The 26507-nt window shown below is 36.2% G+C and overlaps 1 protein-coding gene across 1 annotated transcript; it reads left to right on the plus strand.

Moving 5' to 3' along the window:
• The first annotated feature begins 23550 nt into the window (after window positions 1–23550).
• Window positions 23551–24780, plus strand: LOC142554633 (putative mitochondrial protein AtMg00860). The gene is made up of 2 exons (XM_075665298.1): window positions 23551–23958; window positions 24676–24780. The coding sequence occupies exons 1-2, from the start codon at window positions 23551–23553 to the stop codon at window positions 24778–24780; spliced, it is 513 nt and encodes a 170-aa protein (XP_075521413.1).
• The last annotated feature ends 1727 nt before the right edge of the window (window positions 24781–26507 follow it).

Here is a 26507-nt window from a genome sequence, read left to right on the forward strand (position 1 = left end):
ACATACAAACAAGACAACAGCCGGATAACTCCGGTGAGAATTACATTCTCAGTATAAATCATGCATACATGCAATTATAAAAACAATACAAAAGCATATAACAGATATGTCTAAATGTATTCAAATCAGAATATAAATCCATATCAGGAATAAATCTTATTCTAAACATGTATCATCATCAGGAACATAATTTATCATGCACCATATTCAGGAACATAACCAACGTAACTCAATATAAACTGTCAATTAGAATCATGACTCTACATTTAAGACTAGACTCAATCCTAGTCTAGGGATCCCGGTTTCCAGAAGTTGGCATTCCCATATCGACCAACAATAATAGAAAAGACTCCAGTTCTATCCACGTCGATAGGGTATCGATCACCAGTAATAGAAGAAGCTCGGATTCTATCCACATCGGTATAGTATCAATCACCAGTAATAGAAGAAACTTCGATTCTATCCACATCGATATGATATCGATCATCAGTAATAGAAGAGTTACGATCTATCCACATCGATACGGTACCGATCACCAGTAATAGAAGAAGCCACCTTTCTATCCACATCGATAGCCAAATATCTGGATGTAACGATGTCGGTATTCCTATATCGACCAACAGTAATAGAAAAGAACTCAAGTTCTATCCAAGTCGATATAACCAAACATCTAGTGTCCTGACCTAACCGTCATGGACTATGGTCATATCGCCAATACACTATCTTGTGACATCGTGCAATGTGACCGTGGCGATCCCACCACTATCAGGCACTTCTGTCACAAGATTACTCGTCTAATACCTGCTGTCTATAAATCAAGAGAACAAGTACATCAATCAAATCAATACAATAAGGTAAAGTATGTGATTTAGGGAAACTCGAGCCAAACCTCACTCGAGTTGTGCAATCCCAACTCAACATTAATTTATACCTTTATCTTCTTGGTCTGACGAAGACGAAGTCCCGAATTCAACTCTGTCCATACCCAATCTGATAATGACAATCGAATAGATACAGTATCAGTACATAACTCAGTTCAAAACCTGTTCTGATTAATACTCAAATCAAAACATAATCTGATAAATGCCAATCGACATATGATATCACAATACCATCTAAATCAATACCGAATCTGATCAATATCAATCAACTGATGTTTCGACGGCATAATAATAAAATCTCGATAACCCCGTCAATTTCAACATCACAGATATAATACCAGAACTCATAATTAATATCGGTAGAAATCAGAATCTCAACGATGATATAAATCTGATATTGATTCTTAATCAAATCGACTCCGAAAATCATAATAATCACATAATCAGTCTGTTCTTTAATCTGACTTCGATTATATGATGTCCACTGCATCAGAAACACCATATATGATTCCTATTCAATTCTGACAACATCATAATTTCAAATCGTATCTAAACGTAACAAAACTTACGTCCAGTTGTAGCCTGCGTTGATAGGAACGCAGTACTGAAGTCGGATTCAAAATCAAACAGACGGTTCGCTCGTAAATCAATTTCGAAAATTACGGACGGAGCCTATTCCCCGAAGCTTCCTCGGATAACTGAATGTAAATTTCGTCCATTTACACATAATATATATATACACATGCATGAATCAAGAAACGTGGCGAATCCTGAATCTGCATGTCTTGCGCATATGCGCGACTCCAACAGGCGCATATGCGCGAGACCTACTGGTCTCAATGCTCGGCTTCGCAACTACTGGCGCATATGCGCGCCTCAATCCGGTGCATATGCGCTAAAGCTTCTATTTCAAAACGTTGGCTACTGGACTGCTCGCGCATATGCGCGAGCAGTCCAGTAGCGCGAGACCTACTGTCTCGGCATTTCAATACTTGCGCATATGCGCGCCTTCCGCCGCGCATGTGCGGCGAAACTCTCTGGACGTTCCGCGCATGTGCGCGCATTACGCCGCCCATGTGCGCCGAACTCTCTGGACGTTCCGCGCATGTGCGCGCATTCAAGCCGCGCATGTGCGCGCATGGTTCTGTCTTCCTCGCGAATGTGCGCCCATACATGTCGCGCATGTGCGCGGGGACTCTTCTTGCACCTCATGTCAAATCTTCTTTCGGCTCTCCCGGTCTGATCTTTTCTGTCTATAATCGTATCAATTAATCAATAAATCAATTCAGATTAATCTCGGATTACAGTAATTAAAATCTCGGGCCTTACAAACCATATTTTAAATAATTAAAATCAATTATTTAATAAAAACATTTTCTATTTTTCAGCCCTCGGTCCCCGTTCCTCGATCGCAACTTGAATAACCTTTAAAAATACATTTTAATGCACTAATGTAGAATAATACATTTTAAACATGCAATTATGCACAACATAATTAATTAATGCAATTAAAACATTTAATTAAAAATACAGTAGAAGTTTAATAATTTATATGCATGTGGTTCGCGTGGACCTTTAAATTTTCGGGGCGTTATAATCTCCTCCCCCTTAAATTGAATTTCGTCCTCGAAATTCGCTTATCATTAATAACCCAAAGTTTATACTTAGCTCTAGTATCCCAAAAATCCACGCTTCCGCTGCGCTACTCTGATCAAATTTAAGTTCTAGAACTGTCCTTACGTCTACTTGATCCCAATTAATTTTCCTTCTAAATCTTTATTTGCAAATGACAACTTAAAAAGACCCATAATTACTTAATGCTATATTATTATAACCTCAAATTTCAATTTTTCTTACAATTCCCAATATTAAAAGATGGATGACCAAACTTATCGTATGTTACTTTCCCTATATTATACCCAAAAATTTTCGTCGATTTATCATATTTAAATTAAAAAATCCCAAACTCATCTGCTAACGCTTAGATTTTTCAAGCATAATATCGGTTCATCCTTAAAAACTCATGATCAACATTTCTTATAATACTATAACCAAGGTATCCCAAAGTTTCAAATATTTTTAAAAGTCTAAATCCTCAAAATTCTTATCATTTAAACCATTTAATTATCGCTTATTGCTATACTAGTCCCCAAATTCCTTAATATTAGCAAAATAAATTCTTAATTTCCTCAAAAATTATCTTAATTGGTCCTTATTTTCGAAAATCCAACGATTAACCCATAAATTTTTGGCATTCTTATTCCCTTCTATAGGTTTCCCATAACATAAATTTCAAAAATTTAAACTTATTTACCCAAAAATCAATTCCTATAACCAATCTTACATTTCATCAAAACTTAAAATCCCAATTTATACATTTCTATACTCCCAAAGTCGTTACAAATCCTCGAATCATTATTACTTATGAGTAATTCCAAAAAATTAATTCAACTAGTAACCATGAATCATAAATATTTTCTTAGAAAATCTACGTAACCCAAAAAGCATTCATAATATTCATGATTAACTTATAGCCCAAAAAGTAAAACGTAATCCAATTCCACCACAAACCAACACGCGTTAAAATAAAATAATTTTTCATTTCATATTGTATCACGTATAAAAATTCTAAAGCATATAAATCATATATCCTCATAAAGCTATTAAACATGTGACGTAAACATGTGATTCATAAATTATGCAGGTAATATCATAAAATCATATAAAGCATGTAAAGTTACAAGTTTGAGGCTTGACGACTGATCTTCCCGGCGCTGATGGTGGCACAACCCTTTACAGGACCTTTGCTCTGATACCAACTGAAACGTCTTGCCCTTTTTATTGCTTTAAAAGTACTAGAAATTTTTTTTATAAACACTCAATTTTCGGCCATACACATAAACCTCATGAAAATACCTTAAAATAAATCATCAACCAATTAGCATTTTAAAAATCAAGTGAAATAGTCATAAAACTGATACCGTCTTCTGTTTACCAAACCTAAAAAGCAATAATTTGAAAAGTAAAGCCCATACTAAACCTCTCAAAAATCCCTCAAAAGAATAAATAAATAGTCTTAAAAATCTTTATCTTAAATCATGAATCATAAACGTAAATGCGGAAAATAGAAGCGCTGGTCCTCGGGTTGTGTGCGCTATCAGTCCAGTCAAATCATCCGTCAAGTCCTCCCTCAACCTCACCTGCATCCATCACACCTAGTGAGTCTAAAGACTCAACACACCATAATCTTTATAACAAGTAATACGTAATACATTCAATATATAACGGTGAAAAATACTTGTACTTAAAATATCGTTTTCGTGAAGATGCAAAAACTTCAAACATGACCATTTTCATAAATATTTTCATGATGCATAAACTTTAAATAGAAACATTTTCATAATGATGCATCAACTTAAGCATAAACATTTTCATGACATGCAAACATGAATTTTCTTTTTCCTCAACATGACATGACATAAAACCTTTAACATGATCATGAACATTTTCCTTTTCCTTTGTTGAATTCAAATCGTTAATTGTGACTTTCCTCAACATGACATGAAAATCGATGGATCCATCTACATGAAACCGCAGTACTGGGCGGCGGGGACATCAGCGACACTCTCACCGGTCAACTGAGCCTTGGCCTATCATGATCGAATAGAAATACGATCGTCGGGGCTCCCTCTGGGGCTTTTTCCCATAAATGGGCTCCCTCTGGGGCCTTTTCCCCTCACGACATTCCCATTCTTACCGTTACCACAAAACCGTTACCACATAACTGTTACCATATATTCGTAACGATGGAAACACGATCGTCGGGCTCCCACTGGGACCATAACCCTCACGACGTCGCCAACATTAACGAATTAGTCACAATCACTTCACTTCCTTCAACATTTACATTCTCATCACTTTATAAAAATCATGCACAACATAACATTTTCGTTTTTGAAACCAAGCATGCAACATGTCTTTTAAATGTCTTCCTTAAATCATAAAATCCCTTAAACATTTAAAAATCATAATTTAATTATGAACATTTCATAAACATTTAAAAATAATCATAATATCATAAAAACAGCATTTAGGGCACAGCCATGACGTTTACTAATTTCTAAGGTGTAAAAAGACCGTTTTACCCCTGGACATAAAATTTTCCATTTTTGACATTTTCTTAATTTCATTGACTATAACATGTCCCAAATAATTATTTAAGCTTACATGAATTTTTCTATATTTTTATTTGGCATAAGTCGATGACTTTTAATTTAATCTTTAAATGTAACGTATTAATGCGTTTTAATCCCGAATTAAACCAAACCTTAATAGAAAATTCCCAAATAAAAACTTAGACTTATAATAATTATTTAAGCTTAAACCTAATTTTTCATAATTTTATAAAGCTTAAACTAGGTGTTTCCCAATTCGTTTTTAAACTTAGACGTACTTCCCGGTTTTGACTCGTATAGACTCGAAACTTCTCCAAACCTTACCAAACTTTAACCAAAGCATCCTAAAACATAACTAAGCCTTATTGAACTCAATTCAAGCCCAAAAAATCCCCGGAACCCGCCCCTTCAGATGCTGATATTTCTGCATGGGTGTTCTAGTCCTAATAGGACTCTAACTCCTCCTATTTTGGTTCCAGCCCTTAATCAATTAATCCAGACCCTGTTAGACCCTCCTAGAACCCTACCTGAACCCTCTAAGACCCTCTGAGATTAGTCCTCACGAGCCATGCACGAAGACGTGGCTAGCCTCTCAGGTTCCTCCACCGTGCGGCCCCTTACTCAGTTGCTTCCTACCCTTGCACAAACACTTTAGGACCCTCGTACCCTCCCCTTAAGTCTCTTGGTCGCGATCTTAACAGCAGCAAGTCACCGAGAGTCCTAATGAACCCTAGCCGAAGAGTCCCAACCCACTAGGACTCTAAATTTTCGTTTCTTATGATACATGGTCCTGTCCAGCCCTTGATCATGCCCTTAAGGACTCTAAATCCAGTGGAAAAACATCCCCTATGAAGCCCTTAACATGGCAGCCCCTTAATGCAAAGTTATCATAAGTTTGGATCATGAAAACATGAGTTTTTTGACATGATATGGACTAAAAACGAAAATACATAAAAGATCAACATATTTTCCATGCAAACATAATTAAAACATGTAATATGGTGCGATAGATGAGAAAAGGAGATTTATGGCGTGCCTTTGCGTTTTTAACGCACGAATATCCGTTGACGAAGCGAAGAACGGCGACGAGAAACCTTGGGTGAATTTTCCTTCAATTTCAAAACTTCCCTTTTGCTTGTTTTGGTGTGTGCCGTGGGTTTGTGGGGTTGGGGGAGAGTTTTTCAGAAAATAAATTGAGTGGCCGATTGTTTGAGTAGCAAGTGTAGGGTTTTGTGATCAATTAATACTTTATATACTAATTTATTTACTAAGTAAGCTTTAGGCCTATTAAGCCACAAAATTTAAGCCCATTAGCTTTAATTAGGATTTAATAAAATAATAACAATGTTTTACTTTAATTAAATATGTGAATTTACTAGCCGGGTTGCCCAAAAGTTCGTATTTTAGTTGAAAAACCAACACCGATAAAATTTACGTCCTGACGTATAAAATTACCTCAAAACTCCTTTATTTTCAAAAATACTAAAAAGTGTCAACCATATTTAAATCATTAAAAACAATTATTTAATAAAAACATTTTCTATTTTTCAGCCCTCGGTCTCCGTTTTCTCGATCGCAACTTGAATAACCTTTAAAAATACATTTTAATGCAATAATGTAGAATAATACATTTTAAACATGCAATTATGCACAACATAATTAATTAATGCAATTAAAACATTTAATTAAAAATACAGGAGAATTTAATAATTTATATGCATGTGGTTCGCGTGGACCTTTAAATTTTCGGGGTGTTACAGTTTTTAAGGGTTTTAGCATAATGATTAGAATATGGCATCCAAATTATGTGAGGCCATAACCATTAGAAAGCTAAGATGTAATGCTACAACTTTCATGTTTTGGGTTTTGTCCAAATCATTGTGGAAGACAAGCCAAAAGCGCCCTGAAGTGTGTCGTGTATATCGTCATTCCTTCACTGACATATGTTGGGAGAATAAGCATAAATTTTTACTCATACCTTAAAATGACATGAAACCAGTTGGAGATTCAAGCCAAGACATAGGGCTACAATTTTCATTTTTACCACATTTTCAGATTATGAAAGGAAGAAACGTTTTCGGAGCGATTTTTGATGAAACAGTGTGCAGAGCCGAAACTTGTGCGCCCGGGCCGATTTGAATGTCCACCCGGGCGGACCTGCACATAAAATAAAAATGTTAGAGCCGAGAGTTACCCGCCCGGGCGGTAAAAGACGTCCGCCCGGGCGCCGCCTCATGTATAAAAAGATAAGTATCGACTTTTTCAAGCATTCCTACCATTCTTACCTTCATTTACAGAAAGAACACGAAGCAAAAAAAAATTTCTTCCTACCAAAAGCTTCCTTCTTCATTCCTTTCATCATTTTGAAGTTAGAATTAAGTTCTCCATCACAAGAACTTCCTAAGGGTGTAAGTTTTCTTCTCCTTTAGTTGTTCTACATGTATAGGGGTAACTTTCACCTTGTATAGAAATAGTAACTGAACTATTGGTTTATTGACAGTATAGGACTGATAAACATCGTCTCAAACAAGTATTCGTACGCTTGGACTGTAAGTTTGCATGTTCTTGAAGCAATACATGAGTAATATTATAATTTCAAATACTTCTCATTGTTTATTGCTATATGTACATTGTTAGTATCTTACTGTTGAAAACATAGCACCATATTCCATTGTTATGTATTAAATATGAAAGGAACTCATGAATATTGAAGATGGGTGCTATGTAATGAACATGAACATGAAAGAAAAAGGATTGATTTTTTTACATGATATAGAGCTTGTTGACATCATGGATGGTTTTAAGTCCACCAAAGCTATTGGCCAATATATGTTCATGGGGCGTGGGGTTGCCAAAGTTTGCTCCCTGACGTCCAACACAGTAGTAGCTATATAATAAAGAAAGCATGGTATTACAGGTCAACTAATGAGGCTCAAGTAAAAAAATGAAAATGAATATATGCTATGATATGACATGGTTTAAAGATTCATTGTTGTCACGACTTGATATGTATGTTCCTTCGACGCATATTGATACGTACAAGTGCCAACTTATTGAGTTTTATAAACTCACGTAGCTCATGTATTACAGGATCAGGTAGTGAAGAGACATAGGATGCCGGTTCGCCAATGGATGCTTGTGACGTGCCTCACCTCGACAAGAACCGGGACTTATTGTTGTATAGCTTCCGCATATGTATTGTACTAAAATATGTCAGGGTTTGAACAAGTTTTACGATATTTACGATGATACAAAGTATGCTGGTATATGAGAATATGTATTTTTATAACCATATGGTGTATGGTTGTGTATGAAAATATAGTTGATGTTGTTGTATATATGGTATTGCTTGAGTTTTTGGTTTAAACAAAAATGTAGGGACATCATGTCAAAATTTTTATAAACCGTCAAATTGATGCCCCTTGTTTGATTTGCTTCATACTATAGGTATATCATTCAAACCCTATTTTTTTTATGGTAATTATGCTAAGTTTAGAGTAAGGGTGTGACATTTTAGTTGGTATCAGAGCCCATGGTTCTTAGACAGGGAAGACATTGCACTTCATCCATACATGGGAAACTCGGCAAGTAAGTATCTTTGTATCTCATAGTTTATGCTAAGTTATGTGTTTCTACGTATCCTATATGTAGGTTAAGATAAAAGACCATGCCACCTAAACGCAAGGTACATGAAAGAGAGTCATCTAAGGGCAAGGCTCGAGCAGTCGAAGGTGAGGGCAGTGTGCCACGACCTGTAGATGACTTCGATCAATTACTCCAACAACAAGCAAAAGTCCATGGTGAACAAATACAACAGCTACTGGAGATGCAACAGACTACTCATGAACATGCACAAGCACAAGCCATAGTACACAAACATGTGCTTGTTCAGACAGAAGTATATGATCGTTTTCGACGTTTGAATCCCCCTGAATTCATGGGAAGTACCGATCTGACAGTAGCAGAAGAATGGATTAAATCATTGGAGTCCATCTTCTCCTACCTTCATATGGAAGATGCAGACAAAGTAACTTGTGCCATCTTTTTATTAACAAAGCATGCAAGAATATGGTGGGAGAGTGAAAAGGTGGCATTACATGCGATACCATTGACATGGGAAAATTTCAAAACCGTGTTTTACAACAAATATTTCAGTAAAGATGTACGAGCCACGAAAGCCAGTGATTTCCTTAATCTAAAACAAGGAACCATGTCAATGACTGATTACATACAACAATTCGAGGCCGGAGTCCAATATGTACCATATATTGCACAGGATTACACAAGTAAGGGTGAACCTTCATGCGGGGACTTTGCTCTGAAATTAAAAGAGATGTACGGATGTCGAAGGTTGTTACATATGGAGAGATAGTAGAAAGAGCACTTATGGCACAATATGATGAGCAAGACATTGACAGAGATAGACAACAACGAAGGCAGCAGTACTTTCAAAAGAGACAAGGAACATGACAAGGCAAAAAGACCGATAGCAGAGGTACTCGATCAGAGGAACCACGTGGCAAGGGTCCGCCTCCATGTAAAGAACAAGACAGACCACCTTGTACCAAATGTGGCAAACTTCATGGCGGGGAATGTATGCAAGATTCCAATGTTTGTTATCGTTGCAAAAAGCCAGGGCATCTCGCTAGGAATTGTCCAGGGAGTTCTGAGAAAGTACATGGACGCCTTTTCTCCATGACTAAAGAGGAAGTAGATACATCGATGATCACTGGTATGTTCTTGATTTCTGGTATTACTGCTATTGTTTTACTAGATTCAGGAGCCATGCATTCCTTTATTTTGGAATCGTTTGTAAGGTGACTGGGCATTACAGCAAGTACCACAGAGACACAACTCGCTATAACTTTACCTTCTGGACAAGAATTACAGACAGATCAGATTGTGCGAGGGTGTCCAATATATGTCCATGGCCATCAGATGTATGCTGACTTGATAGTTCTGAGGATGACTGATTTTGATGTGATATTGGGAATGGATTGGCTCTCAAAGTACATAGTTACTATTGACTGTGGCATAAAGATGATCAAAGTTGCACCAGTAGGAGCTGAATCATTCACAGTAGCAAGTGCAGGTATATCCTTAACGTCCTGAAAATCTGAAAGTTCACGTGAACCACGTGCATGCAAATTATTAAATTTCTTTGGTATTTTATTAAATTCTTTTAAAGCATAAAATGCATGTTTATTTTATTAATTTGTGTTTAATTATTTTCATGCATTTATGCATAATTATTGCATGATAGGGATTTATTTCATGAATTTTATCAGTTCATGTATTAAGATTTCTATGTGCATTTCACGCTCGAACGAGAACGGAGACCGGAGAATTTTCAGGAAAATTATTTTTTATCACACAATTTATTTTATAAATTAATGCAAGGTGTTTTTAAGTCGATTTTTAAAAAATGGGATTTTATTGGTTATTTTTACCCGCACGATTTTATTTTTTTTACGGTACACAAATTTAATCGAATCGGGGGACGTTTTGAGGTTTCGGCTTATAGTTTCAAAATCCTTCCAACACGAAATATTTTTCGGGAGTGCGTTTGGATTTATTGAGCCTACTTTTAAACTTGTTGGGCTTAAAATCCTTTTCAAATCTTAAATTATCATATTAAAGCCCATAATTATTTGATTAACTAGGTAATTATTATATAGGAAACCTTTACCCTCCCGTAACCTCCCCCACAACCGATCAATATACATCCCTTTCCCCTTCAGAGCTTCCCCCGGTTTCAACACTCCAGCAGCTGAAAGCATCTGAGGTTCACTTGTTCTTGCATCAAACAATTCTCCGGCGCGTTCGATCTTCGTTATTCTTGCGTGAAACATCATCAGGCATGCTTTGTATCATCTTTTCTCGCATCATACACGTTTATATGCTGCTGTTTTGGTTTCATTTAAGAAAATTTTCGATCTAAGCTTTCCATGAAATATTTTTGATTCCCATGTGTTTTCTTGCATCTTCCAATTGTTCACGTTTTTCTGAAATTTCTGTGCAAAGGGCGATGGGTTGCTGTTGCTAGGAGGTTGAATCATGTTACGGTTTAATGAACTTGGTGCTAGAGCCGAGTGTGAGTGTAGATAGCCATTGGGTTTGGAGTGTTACGTTTCGACCGTAGCTTGTTGTGGGCAGATCGGTTGTTGGGGTAGTCACGGCAGTGCAATGGCATCTCGATACCTGGAACAGATCATGAGGGGTTTGAATCATGGTCAAGGGGGGGTTCGAACACAGCTGGGACAAGACGGGAAGCCGCTCGAGCGTTGGACGTGGGGGTTGTTCGAGTATGCTTCGCGAGGTGACAATTCGGCTGGTTTCTGCATGTGCTGTTGCAGCAGCTTTTAGTGTTGTTTTGGATTAGTTTAGAAGGGTCATTAGGGTCCTAATGGTGAGTTTTAAAGGCTGGACAAGTGGTGGTATAAGAGGGGACCGAAGGGTTTAAGATTTGGGGGCCATGTGTTGGAATATGATCATAAAAGGGGGGGCCGAGATTTTAATGAAGGGAGTAGGTGCTGGCCAAAATACTACGGGTTTAGAGGATATAATTTAAGTAAAGTAGTAAATGGTTTAGAATAAGTTGTTTAAATTATGGTTCAAGTTGGGAGAATTTTGGTTAAGTTCGAGTCGATTCGGGTTAAAACCGGCACCCTGGTTCAAGTTTTAAAACAAATCAGTTAAGTTGTATAATGAGCTCAAGTTTACATCTAGGAACACCTTTAATAATGTTTTGGGACATTTTAAGGAGTTTGGTAAGCTTCGGGTCAGTTTTAGAGGTTAGGATTATAACGATAACTTTTGGGTGTCCAGGGACAAAATGGTCATTTTGCACCCGGGGTGAGATTTTGGATATGGCTAGCACCCTGAGCACAAAATTTTGATATTTTAAATGTTTATGCATCACATTTACGATTTATATGAAATTATGATAATTACGGTGCATGCTTGGTTTTAAGGAAAAAATACGTATATGCATGTTTTATTTAAGTGATTAAAATGAAGACACGTTCTGAAGGAATTGATTTTGTTGTAACTAACATGATGACACGATGACACGATGATATGATTGGAGATATCGTGAGGGAAAAGGCCCCCGAGGGAGCCTGTGTACGGGAGAAGGCCCCAGAGAGAACCCGACGATCGTATTTCCATTGAAATGATATGATGATATGATAGGACCGGGCTCAGTTGAAGGGTGAGAGTGTCGCTGATGTCCCTCGTCGTCGGGTACCGCAGGTTACACGTAGATAGATCTATCGACTCACATGATGAAATGATGATACGAAACCCACGGCTAATGAACGGAATTCAAATTATGATTTTAACACGTATATGCTGATACGATGATACATGCTATTACCATGTTTTGACATGTCACGGTTACACATAAAATATGATAGCATGATGAGACATGTTTTGACACGTTACGATTTTACACGACACGCTTATGTTCATGTTTGTAAGCTCATGAAATGTATGTTGATTACGCTATTTTTCACTGCTGTGTGCTACGTATATGTACTTGTTATTACTGGTACAGGTGTGTTGAGTCTTTAGACTCAATAGGCGTGTATGATGCAGGTGAGTTCGATGTTGAGGAGTCTGGAGGTGCTGGACTCTGAGTCAGCGGACCTGGTGGGCGACACGACCTGAGGACATATGATTTTTTGCACTTTTATGATTTCATGTTTTGAGAGGATACAAATATTTTTACGCTGGTTTATTTTACTGCTGGATGTAGGATTTTCTCATATTTTACTCCGTTACATTTTATTGGTAATTGCTTATGAAAAATTCTAAATAATGATTTTAAGTAGGATTGCAATGCATGTGAGTCATTTAAATGTTAAATGTTTATTTTCAAAGATGAGAGCTTTAATTAAAAAAAATAAAAATATTTCCGCATTTTAAAACGAGTAGATGTTTCAGTTGATATCAGAGCAAGGGTCCTGTATAGTGTTGTGCCACCGCCAGCTTCTGCCGCTCAGTCTTCAAGCCTCAAGTCTGTATGTTTAAAGGTTTTAAATGTTTTTAATGCTATCACCTGCATGTTTACACGTTATACGTTTTACAGTACATGTTATCTGTCGTTATGTTTTGAGATTAGATGCTTTAAAATTTTTATACATGTTAGACATGAAATGAGAAATTATGTTATTTTCGTGCATGCTGGTTTTGTGGTAGGAATTGGACATAATTAAGATTTTGGCTATTGAACGTTAAGAGATGTTGAAAATGATTTGACTGTAGTAATTTTTGGTTATTAAGTACTGATGTTCTACTCCTTGTCTCATAAGTTAGTCATGAAGATTATGAATGTTTTTGGGGACTTGTAGATTTCTAAGAAATTATTGATGGTTTGTTGGTACTAGTTGAATTAATTTTTTAAGGATTCCATGTAAGGATTAATTATTCGAAGACTACGACGAATTTTGGAAGTATAAAAACGTAAAATTTATTTAGGATGCATGCTCTACCTAGGGGGAATTAGGGATTGAATGGCACGAATTGAGAATTTTAAGGATCTAATTGTAATAACTAATAATTTGAGGATCTAAGTGCAAAAATAAAATTCTAAGGGACTATTTTCGAATTTTACGAATTTTGGATTTAATTCTGAGTTTGAGAATTTTAAGGTTTAATGAAAAATCGAACATTTTTGGGGACCAGGAATGCAAATTTCGTAGATTTGTAGGGTCAAAAATGTAATTTTCGAGAACTTAAAGGCCAAATTGCAAATTCAGAAAATTTTGAGGAATAAATTTGAACTTATGAGGAACACTTGGGTTAAATCAGTCATTTTTCGAGATTATGATAATTGATTTTGTGTTTAATAAGCTTAAAATTGTTGTACTTTATGATACGGAAAACCTATAAAATAGAATTAGGAACGCCAATGAACTTTTGGGTAATTGTGGAATTTTAGAAATTAAGGAAAAAATTGGATAATTTTTGAGGAATTAAGAATTAATGTTGCTAATATTTTTAGAAATTTGGGAACTTATTTAGCAGTGAGTGAGAATTGAATGACTTAAATGATAGGAATTTTCGGTGATTTAGGCTTGAAGGAAATATAGAACATTTAGATACATAAATTATAATGTTATAATGAATGGTAATTGAGGACATTGTGGGATGAATCAATCTTGGGCTTGAAAAATTTAAGCGTTGGTGAAATAATGTTGTGGCAAATTAAGAATTTAAAGTGATGACGATTTAAGGTAAAGTTGATCGGTTAGTTAAGTTATAAAAATAAACATTGAGTTAACAAATTTTTGGGAACTTAGGTTTGGTGTGTCATAAGTTTTAGTCATGATCTTAATAGTTAAGATTATACCTTTGTTAGAATTTAATTTTTCTAGGAAGTTGGGTATGATTGATGGTTAGGTTACTCGATATACGCATGTAAGAATTGAGGTAGACACCTTGTTTGAGAAATTTTTGGAAGCCATTAAAAAAATTGGAACTAAGCGGATATGTGTGTTGGAGTTATACTATATATTACTATTCGGGTTGAGTAAGCTTGAATTTCAAGTTTATGAGATAAGTGTTATCCAAAAATTTTGGGTGAAATAAAAACAAAAGGGAATTAGTTGTGTCTACATAGGTTACCGATGAACGAATATTAAGGTTTTCATCGAGTAAGAAATCCAAAATCTTGATATGAGGATTCTAGAACTCTATGAGTTATAAGCGAAGTTGATTTATTAGAGTTAGACTAAGGCTGCCATGAGATAACTTATTAAGTTTTATACGCTAGTATTAATTAAGCATTAAGGATACGTAAAAATACGACATTCTTTTGAATGAGGAAAGTCCAAGGGTCTTAGGCCTCATCTATATTGTAATTGGAAATCAAATAGTTTATGCATGTAATTGGGACTTGAAGGGCTTTAAACTATAGGTAAAAAAAATCGATATTGGATATTTGAATTTTATGGCTTAACGTTACTCGAGGATTAAGATTTGCAACAATTTTATATTGGGAATGAACTTGTAAATAGTTAAGTTACGAAAGTTTGGTGCCGTAAAATAAAGATTCGATTCAAGGATCTTAGGCTAATATTATTATGGGGTGAGAAAAAATTTAAATTTTGAGTGTATTATCGGGGATAGGAATCGATCAGTAAATTTTGGTGCTAAGGTTTCTTAGGATGAACTGCATAAATACAAATGTAATAGATCAATGAACATTACGAGTACAGTGTAAGAAAATTAAGACGCAATAAAAATTCGAACTGTCATTTCTAATATTGGGAAGTTTGAGAAAAGTCAGAATTCGAGGCCTAAGTATAATAGAACTAAGTCACCATAAGTCGTTCTAAGTTACGATTCACAAATGAGGATTTTAGTAGACAATTTAATTAGGATTGAAGAGACATAAGGACAACTTACACTTATTTTATCAGAGTAGTGCAGCGGAAACGTGGATTATTGGGATACTAGAATTAAGAATCTAACTTTTTATTATCGAGGATAAGCGAATTTTGGGGACGAAATTCAATTTAAGGGGAGTAGATTGTAACGTCCCGAAAATCTGAAAGTCCACGTGAACCACGTGCATGCAAATTATTAAATTTCTTTGATATTTTATTAAATTCTTTTAAAGTATAAAATGCAAGTTTATTTTATTAATCTTGTGTTTAATTATTTTCATGCATTTTATGCATAATTTTATTGCACGATAAGGATTTATTTCATGAATTTTATCAGTTCATGTATTAGGATTGCTAGGTGCATTTCACGCTCGAACGAGGAACGGAGACCTGAGAATTTTCAGGAAAATATTTTTTATCACACGATTTATTTTATAAATTAATGCAAGGTGTTTTTAAGTCGATTTTTCAAAAATGGGATTTTATTGGGTATTTTTACCCGCATGATTTTATTTTTTTTACGGTACGCAAATTTAATCGAATCGGGGAAGGTTTTGAGGTTTCGGCTTATAGTTTCAAAATCCTTCCAACACGAAATATTTTTCGGGAGTGCGTTTGGATTTATTGAGCCTAATTTTAAACTTGTTGGGCTTAAAACCCTTTTCAAATATTTAATTATCATATTAAAGCCCATAATTATTTGATTAACTCGGTAATTATTATATAGGAAACCTTTACCCACCCGTAACCTCCCCCACAACCGATCAATATACATCCCTTTCCTCTTCGGAGTTTCCCTCGGTTTCAACACTCCAGCAGCTGAAAGCATCTGAGGTTCTCTTGTTCTTGCATCAAACAATTCTCCGGCGCGTTCGATCTTCGTTATTCTTGCGTGAAACATCATCAGGCATGCTTTGTATCATCATTTCTCCCATCATACACGTTTATATGCTGCTGTTTTGGTTTCATTTAAGAAAATTTTCGATCTAAGCTTTCCATGAAATATTTTTGGTTCCCATGTGTTTTCTTGCATCTTCCAATTGTTGTTCAGGTTTTTCTGAAATTTCTGTGCAAAGGGCGATGGGTTGCTGTTGCTAGGAGGTTGAATCATGTTACGGTTTAATGAACTTGGTGCTAGAGCCGAGTGTGAGTGCAGGTAGCCATCTGGTTTGGAGTGTTACGTTTCGGCCGTAGCTTGTTGTGGGCAGATCGATTGTTGGGGTAGTCACGGATGTGCAAGCAGTGGCGGAGCCAGGATTTGAAATATACCCGGGCTAATTTTTTTTTAACAAAAAACAAAATAATCCATAACAATTAAAATCATAACTATGATACCTGTTTATCGTAGTCTCAAACAGTTTCTCATTAACAAGATCTTCAATATTTTGGTTATTGAACTCGTAAGATTCAGAAACCGACAAAACATTGATAATGTAATATTATATCTCCATCATCCTGCAAAAAAATTAATGAAGATCAAATAAAATAAATATCTCTAAAATCATTCATTTAATGTTAGATGATTAAATTAAATATTTTAAACTAAAATATACAAAGATAATCTGTATAAACATAATCTTACTATTGAAGCTGTGCTCTACGATTCTTCGAAGTATAATATTCATCAATTATAAAATCTGAATATATATTTGAAGCAAACTCTCTCTCAATGTAGATAATCATAGAATCTGTCAGAAAACAATCTCCCATTTTACTACGAAGAACTGTTTTAACATGCTTCATAGCCGAAAATGCACGCTCCGTAGTTGCCGTGGAAACAGGCAAAGTTAAAACTAGACGGATCAAATCATAATGTTGCAACTTTGTGGTCTCAAATAACCCTCGGCACAATTCTGAGAAAGTGGACATTTTCTGAAAATCTTCATGACAAACTACATCGAGCTCAAAATGTTGTAGCTGACACCTCAAATGATGCATTTCCTGTTCAGTGAAGTCCTCGGGATAATAATTCTCAGCGAGAGTACAAATCTTGTCAATGTTGAACCATTTAAAATTTTCTTTTGGATCCAAAACAGAACTGAGAATTAGAAGTTCAACTGTCTCATAACTGAATCTAGAGTTTAACTCTTCAAACTTAAAATCTATTGCAACATTAAATATATCATAATGAAAGTGATGTTCAACTGTGATGGTATCCTTTTTCTTGCATGAACGAGTAGAATGCTTATAATGAGAAATCATCTCCGGTATATCAACATTCAATCTTGTGCAAAATGATTTTACATAGGAAAGAAGAATATCAAAACCATCATTTCTCAATCTTAGGAAAAGTTCTTTAGTCGTAGAGACCAAATCCATTGCACTTATGATATCAAGAGATTTTTGTTGCAAGGCACGGCAAAGAAAATTTGTGATCCCCATAATTTTATGCATCAAATGCAAAATAAAAATGAAATCAAAAGACTTCATCACTATTAATGAACCACCAGCTTCCCCGCGCATTGAAGTAGAGGTGCCGTCAATGATAATGTTTTCGAGCACATTAATAGCTTGCAGCATACATATCTATCAAGCTGCAAATAGAATCAAAATGGGAGCTCCAACGAGTAGTACCTGCTCGATGCAAAGTACCAATCTGATTAGCTCCTCACCCAGTCTCGCGTTCACCGGCAACAACAGAACGTGCAATTTCATTAACTTGATAAGATTGTAACTCGGCATTGCGCTTGGAAGAAGATGTAACAAGATTGACAATAGTCGTCAGATTTGAAAAGAAAAGCCATATAGAGATCTCTTTTTCAGCTGCTGCAACTAATGCTAGTTGGAGTCGATGGGCAAAACACTGTACATAATATGCATAGGGGCAATCTTTAAGAAATAAAGCTTGCAATCCATTAAAAACATCACTCATGTTACTAGCACCATCATACCCTTGACCTCGCATATTATGAATTTCTAGATTATATCTAGTGAGTACATCACATATTTCTTTCTTGAGTGTTGCAGCTGTGGTGTCATGAACATGCACAATTTGAAAAAAACGCTCCCGTAGAAAACCATGGGCATCAACAAATCTCAAAATTATAGCCATCTGTTCTTTGTTAGATGCATCTTTCGCTTCATCCACCAAAATACAAAACTTAAAATCTCCAATTTCATCACGAATTTTATTTCTGACTCTATTACCAATAATATGCAAGATTTCTTTTTGAACTTCTGGTGAGGTATATCTTGCATTTCCCGGAGCCTTGTCTAAGATAAAATCTTCAATACTAGCATTCCATTTCCCCAATAGTTTTAACATCTCAATGAAATTACCACGATTTTGGGAATATGAAGATTCATCATGACCTCTCAATCCACATCCTTGCAAACTAAGCCAATGGACACACTCAATTGTTGCTGCAAGCCTTAACCGATTTTTTTGAATATGTTCAGAAGTTTCTCGATTCATAACTACATCTATATGCCTAGTGACATTCATCAAATCAACAACAGATTTTGAAGATTTATTGTGTGTCGAGTTAGAACTTCCCATGTGAGACAAAAAAGCAAACTTTGCTCCATCATTAACGCGTTTCCAACTTTTAAATCCTTAAATTGTAAATGTAAATTGTTGTGCTTCACTTAATTCAAAAAGATAGCACAAAAAACAAAATACTGCATCCTTCGAAGGAGAGTGCTCTAACCATGGAAACTTTTTAAATCATGTATATTGAAATCAACGATGCTGCTTTCCTGATTCAGACCGTGGGTATTCCGACAATTTAGGTTGATATGGTCCCATTTTGATATAAGCTCGTCTAATTTCATCACGATGATTAACAGGATGTTGCAACATCGAAATACGCAATCCAGGATCCCGTTCAAGGGAAGTTTCATCAAACACAACTCTTTTAGATTTAGAAGGAGGTCCGGGCTCCTCAATATGAATGGATGCAGTGAGTCTCGATCCTCTCGGATGATGAAAGATTATCATTTGTTGGCTGAAAGAATGATAAAATATTTTTTTTTCTCTTTCTCTCTTGATTTGACATTAAAATAACCTAATATAAACAAAATTATTAACTTTAGATTAGAACCAAATAATGTAGAGTACATAGATAAATTTAATGTTAATAACATGACAATACTCGATAAACAAAGAATTTATGATCTTAATATATCTCTATATTGATTTCAAAAAATATGTCTCATGCTTTCACAGAATAATCAAGCACTCAATATTTCTAGAATAACTCTTAGCAAGCAGGACGAAGACGCCAGTCGGTGCCTATTATTGACACCCAATTTACAGCTTGAAACAAGCCGTTTAACTAGCTAACAATAAGCTCCTAACAGAAGATACCACGACCATTGTGATGTTATGCTTGGAAACACAGCCAACAACCAGTGGGTGCTCATAAAACAAAAACAAGATAATTAACAGAAATGAAGTCTCGAGGAAATCATAAGCAACAGATTTATATGATATTTTAAATGTTTATGCATATTGGATATGGCAGCACCCTGAGCACAAAATTACTGATATTTTAAATGTTTATGCATCACGTTTACGATTTATATGAAATTATGATAATTACGGTGCATGCTTGGTTTTAGGGAAAAAATATGTATATGCATGTTTTATTTAAGTGATGAAAATGATGACACAGTTTTGAAGGAAGTGATTTAGTTGTGACTAACATGATGACACGATGACACGATGATATGATTGGAGATATCGTGAGGGAAAAGGCCCCAGAGGGAGCCCGTTTATGGGAGAAGGCCCCAGAGAGAACCCGACGATCGTATTTCCATTGACATGATATGATGATATGATGATATGATAGGCCCGGGCTCAGTTGACGGGTGAGAGTGTCGATGATGTCCCTCGTCGTCGGGTACCGCGGTTACACGTAGATGGATCCATCGACTCACATGATGAAATGATGATAAGAAAGCCACGGCTAATGGACGGAATTCAAATTAAGATTTTAACACGTATATGCTGATACGATGATATATGTTATTACCATGTTTTGACAAGTCAATGTTACGCATACAATATGATAGCATGATGAGACATAGTTTTGACACGTTACGATTTTACACTGACACGCTTATGTTCATGTTTGTAAGCTCATGAAATGTATGTTGATTACGCTATTTTTCACTGCTGTGTGCTACGTATATGTACTTGTTATTACTGGTACATGTATGTTGAGTCTTTAGACTCAATAGGCGTGTATGATGCAGGTGAGTTCGATGTTGAGGAGACTGGAGGTGCTGGACTCTGAGTCAGCGGACCTGGTGGGCGACACGACCTGAGGACCTATGATTTTTTGCACTTTTATGATTTCATGTTTTGAGAGGATACATGTAATGCCCGAGAATTTTATCCTAGTAATCCGTAATTATTGATTTATAATTTGATGTGATTATGAGAGGATTAACCGAGACACGATTTGAGGTAACGTGTGATAATTTATGTGCGAGGACAGTGCCTCTCGCGCACATGCGCGATGTGATGCGCGCCCATGCGCCAAATGGGCAGAAGACCTCGCGCATATGCGCGACATGAGGGCGCGCATATGCGCGAGTTGCACAGGTCGAGTCCAGAGAGCCTCGCGCATATGCGCTGAATAGAGGCGCGCATATGCGCGAGCGGCTGGGAAGACACGCGCCGAGACATACTGTCTCGCGCATATGCGCCGAGAAGGGTCGCGCATATGCGCGAGACGTGTCGCATGTAGGATGAGCCATTTGATTTACATGCGTGAATGTATATATATATATATATACAAAACGTACGAAAATCCTTCAGAATCAGAAAAGAATCGAGAAAAAGTCTCTGTGAAGTTATAGAAAATCCTTACGCCTTTTGTGAGAAATTCGTCCGTCCGATTTTGAATCCGACTTCGATACTGTGTTCCTATCGACGCAGGCTACAACTGGACGTAAGTTTTACTACGTTTCGACAAGTTTTGAAATTATGATATTGTCAGAATTGCATGGAATTCATATATGATGTTCTTGACATAGTAGACATCATAGAATCGAAGTCAGATTAAGAAACAGATTGATTATGGAATTGTTATGAATTTCATAGTTAAATTGACTGAGATGTGATGTCAGATTTGTACGGTGGTTGATTATAAATTATTGGAATTAGTATACACTGGTGTGGTATCACCGGTATCGCAAGATTGTAATGTTGTACCATCAGAATTTGATAAGACGGGGATGTTTTGATTTGAATAGAATATTGATACAGTATATTGATATTGTCATTGCCAGATTGAACATTGACAGGCTTTGAGTCGAGACTTCGATTGTATCAGAGTGACATAATAAAAGGTATAAATAAATGTTGATTCGGGATTGCATAACTCGAGTTAGGTTTGACTTGAGTTTCCCAAAATCACATACTTTATTTTATTGCATTGATATTTGCAGATTATCAGATTGATATGTTTAGTCTATTGAATTATAGCAGAGCCAGAGTTTGAGTCTAGGGCAGATCAGCCTAGCTAGGGCAGAACCGCCGAGTCTTTGTCAGAACCGCGTAGACTCTAGACTTACGGTGTATCGATGAGCTTAGATGTAGATCGACGTCTATTGTAAACATTCGATACAGCATACCAAAGTCTAAATTAGATCGGGATCCCTAGGTTAGAAATAAGTTGAGATAAGATAATAAGTCATTGACTTAATACAGACTCGTATTGGTTCATGTAGTCAGATTGGATACATGTTTTAATGATTGTTTATGCTTTTATATATGTTTTATATGATTGCATTGATACATTGTTTATACTGGGATATTTATATCTCACCGGAGTTATCCGGCTGTTGTCTTGTCTGTATGTGTGCATGGCAACAGGTGGGACAGGTTCAGGGTCATAGAGGTGAAGAAAGATCGAGTTAGAGTGGAGACTACGGACTTGGACTAGAGTTAGGGTTTAAATACTTGTTATATAGTTGTTAAACCTTAGTTGAGACTGATTGTATATAGTGCAAGATTTGTACTTTTAGTACTGACGTGTATGTTAAGATGTATGCCATTACGTTCCGCATTTTAAAAAAAAAAATAGACCATGTTTATTATAATTAATTAAATTAGTCCCAATGACGATTAATAAGATGATTAGCGTCCGGGTCCCCACAATACAAATATTTTTACGCTGGTTTATTTTACTGCTGGATGTAGGATTTTCTCATATTTTACTCCGTTACATTTTATTGGTAATTGCTTATGAAAAATTCTAAATAATGATTTTAAGTAGGATTGCATGCATGTGAGTCATTTAAATGTTAAATGTTTATTTTCAAAGATGAGAGCTTTAATTAAATAAATAAAAATATTTCCGCATTTTAAAACGAGTAGATGTTTCACCTTACCTCTTCGGATTATCTCTTGTATGAAGGTATGTAAATTATTACAGAAGGGATATCAAGGATATTGAGCATCTGTTTTAGTTATTGATCCACCGGTTTGTGAGTTAAAAGATACAGATGTTGTTTGTGATTTTCCAGAGGTATTTCCCAATGATGTTACAGGCTTACCCCCAGATAGAGAGATCGAATTTGTAATTGATGTTGTCGGCAGGGACTCATCCGATCTCAAAAGCTCCTTATCGATTAGCTCCTACAGAAATGAAAGAATAGTTACAGGAGTTGCTTGATAAAGGGTTTATTAGACCGAGCTTTTCACCGTGGGGTACACCTGTTTTTTTGTGAAAAATCAAGACGGTACTCTTTGTTTATGTATTGATCATCGGGAGTTGAACAAAGTGACAATCAAAAATAGATATCCACTCCCCAGAATTGATGATTTGTTTGATCAATTACAAGGAGCTGCTATCTTTTCGAAGATTGATTTACGATCAGGCTATCATCAACTAAAAGTGAAATCAGATGATATCTCAAAGACTACCTTCCTAACCAGGTACGGGCATTATGAATTTCTTGTAATGCCATTTGGACTAACAAATGCACCAGCAGCTTTTATGGATTTAATGAACATAATTTTCAAGCCATTTCTAGACAAGTGCGTGATTGTGTTTATAGATGATATTCTCATCTACTCACGAACTGTAGAGGAGCATCGAGAACATCTGGAATTAGTTTTGCAAACGTTGAAGGATAAACATTTATATGCCAAATGGAGAAAATGTGAATTTTGGGCTTGAACAAGTACAAGTAGCATTCTTCGGTCATATCATTTTAAAAGAAGGCATATCAGTGGATCCAAGCAAGATTGAAGCTGTTAATAACTGGCTACGACCTACCACTGTTACCGAGGTACGTAGTTTTTTTGGGTTAGCTGGTTATTACCGTCGGGTTATAGCAAGATTTTCTAAGATAGCATTGCCTTTGACTGCTTTGACTCGAAAGAATGTGAAATTACTATGGAACGAAGCACGTGATCACAATTTCCAAGATTTAAATGCAAAATTGACATCAGCACCAGTCCTTGCTATACCAGAAGGGCCAGGAGATTTTGTGGTATACAGTGATGCTTCGAAACAAGGTTTAGGAGCAGTTTTAATGCAGCACGGGAAGGTGATCGCATATGCCTCAAGACAATTGAAGGAATATTAAAAGAAATATCCGACACATGATTTAGAACTGGCAGCAGTGGTATTTGCATTAAAAATATGGAGCCATTATCTGTATGGTGAGCGGTGTGAAATATATATGGATCACAAGAGCTTGATATATTTATTCACACAAAAAGAATTGAATATGCGTCAATGACGTTGGTTGGAATTAGCGAAAGATTATGATTTTGTTATTAACTATCATCCAGGTAAAGCCAATGTTGTGACAGATGCATTAGTCGAAAGTCCAGTTCTATTGATGTAATGCAAGTACAAGAACAAATTTTATGGGATTTACAGAATTTGAATATTGATGTTATGCCAAAGGGCACTGCAATTCAATTATCATCTCTCATGGTTCGACCAACACTTGCAGACAGGATCAAGGTCGAACAAAATACAGATAATGAATTACAACAACTGAGGCAGCGAGATGAAGAAAAAAGGAAATTTGAATTTTGAATTGAATGGAGAAGGAATATAGACATATCAAGGGAGATTGTGTGTGCCAAAGCAAGGAACGAGCAGAACTGACATTCTTATTGATGCTCATGCTACTTCCTATTCGATCCATCCAGGAGGCACAAAAATGTACAAGGATTTGAAACCATTATTTTGGTGGCCAGGTGTGAAAAAGGACATTGTTCAATTTGTTGCACAATGTCTAACTTGTCAACAGGTCAAGACTGAACATCAAAGACAAGCAGGACTCCTGAAACCACTTCCCATTCCTGAGTCGAAATGGGAGCACATCACGATGGATTTCATTCTTGGGTTGAGTTAAAGAGGGTTCAATGCTATATGGGTTATTGTGGATCGACTTACGAAACCAGCTCACTTTCTTTTCAAGAAGACCACATACACGATGAATCAATATGCTGAAGAATATATCAAAGAGATAGTGAGGATCCATGGCATCCCAGTGTCCATTGTATCTGATAGAGATCCAAAATTTACGTCTGCATTTTGGAAAAGTTTACATCATGCTATGGGAACTCGATTAGCATTCAATACATCATTTCACCCTCAAACTAATGGACAATCAGAACGAGTGAATCAGATCTTAGAAGATATGTTGAAGGCCTGTACTATTGACTTTCCAGGTAGTTGGGACAGTAAACTACCGTTAGCTGAGTATACATATAACAATAGCTATCAGTCAAGCATTGGAATGGCACCAGTATAATGCATTATATGGTAGAAAATGTCGTTCTCCAGTACATTGGGATGAAATATGAGAAAGAAATTTATTAGGCCCTGAATTGATACAACAGACAGCTGAATTGGTAACCAAGATAAGAGGAAGAATGCACACTGCTCAGAGCCGACAGAAAAGTTATGCTGATGTGAGACGTCGTCGATTGGAATTTCAGGTTGGTGACCATGTATTTGTAAAGATATCACCATTGAAGGGCATTTTACGTTTTGGTAAGAAAGGAAAATTGAGTCCAAGATATATCGGTCCATTTGAAATCTTGAAAAGAATAGGAGACAGAGCCTACCGAGTTGCATTACCATCGAGTTTATCCAACGTTCATAATGTTTTTCACGTTTCCCTGCTACGGAAATATTTGGCCAATCCTTCTCACGTTCTTCATTACGAACCATTGGAGCTTGCATCGAATATATCGTATGAAGAACGGCCGGTCCAAATCCTCGATAGGAAATCAAAAGTGTTACGAGACAAGGAAATACCCTTGGTAAAACTGTTATGGCGCAATCATGCAATTGAATAAGAAACTTGGGAGCGAGAAGACGAGATTCAACAAAGATATCCTAAACTATATGGTATGTCAAATTTCGAGGACAAAATTCTTTGAAGGAGGGGAGAATTGTAATGCCCGGTTACTCGTAACAAATGATAATAATGCGTTTATGTTATTTAATATGAAGTTATTTAGCTCATTATGTTTACATGTTGATTGAGGTATCGATATTGAGATTGAATATGATTTCTAGATTGTCTATGGTGTATTGAAAATGAATATGTGTCTAAATAGTGATAGTAAGATGTTTATGTAGAATTAGTGTAATGAAATTTGTAGGAAATGTGATGAAAATATGGCAGTTTTTAAGAGTTTTAGCATAATGATTAGAATATGCATCCAAATTATGTGAGGCCATAATCATTAGAAAGCTAAGATGTAATGCTACAACTTTCATGTCTTGGGTTTTGTCAAAATCATTGAGGAAGACAAGCCAAAAGCGCCCCGAAGTGTGTCGTGTATATCATCATTCCTTCACTGACACATGTTGGGAGAGTAAGCATAACGTTTTACTCAGACCTTCAAATGACAAGAAACCAGTTGGAGATTCAAGCCAAGAGATAGGGCTACAACTTTAATTTTTACCACATTTTCAGATTATGAAAGGAAGAAACGTTTTCGGAGCGATTTATGATGAAACAGTGTGTAGAGCCGAAACTTGCGCGCCCGGGACGATGTGAAAGTCCGCCCGGGCGGACCTGCACATAAAATAAAAATGTTAGGGCCGAGAGTTACCCGCCCGGGC

The sequence above is a fragment of the Primulina tabacum genome, chromosome 8 (genome assembly GCF_025594145.1).
Source record: "Primulina tabacum isolate GXHZ01 chromosome 8, ASM2559414v2, whole genome shotgun sequence".
NCBI classification, from domain to species: Eukaryota; Viridiplantae; Streptophyta; class Magnoliopsida; order Lamiales; family Gesneriaceae; genus Primulina; species Primulina tabacum.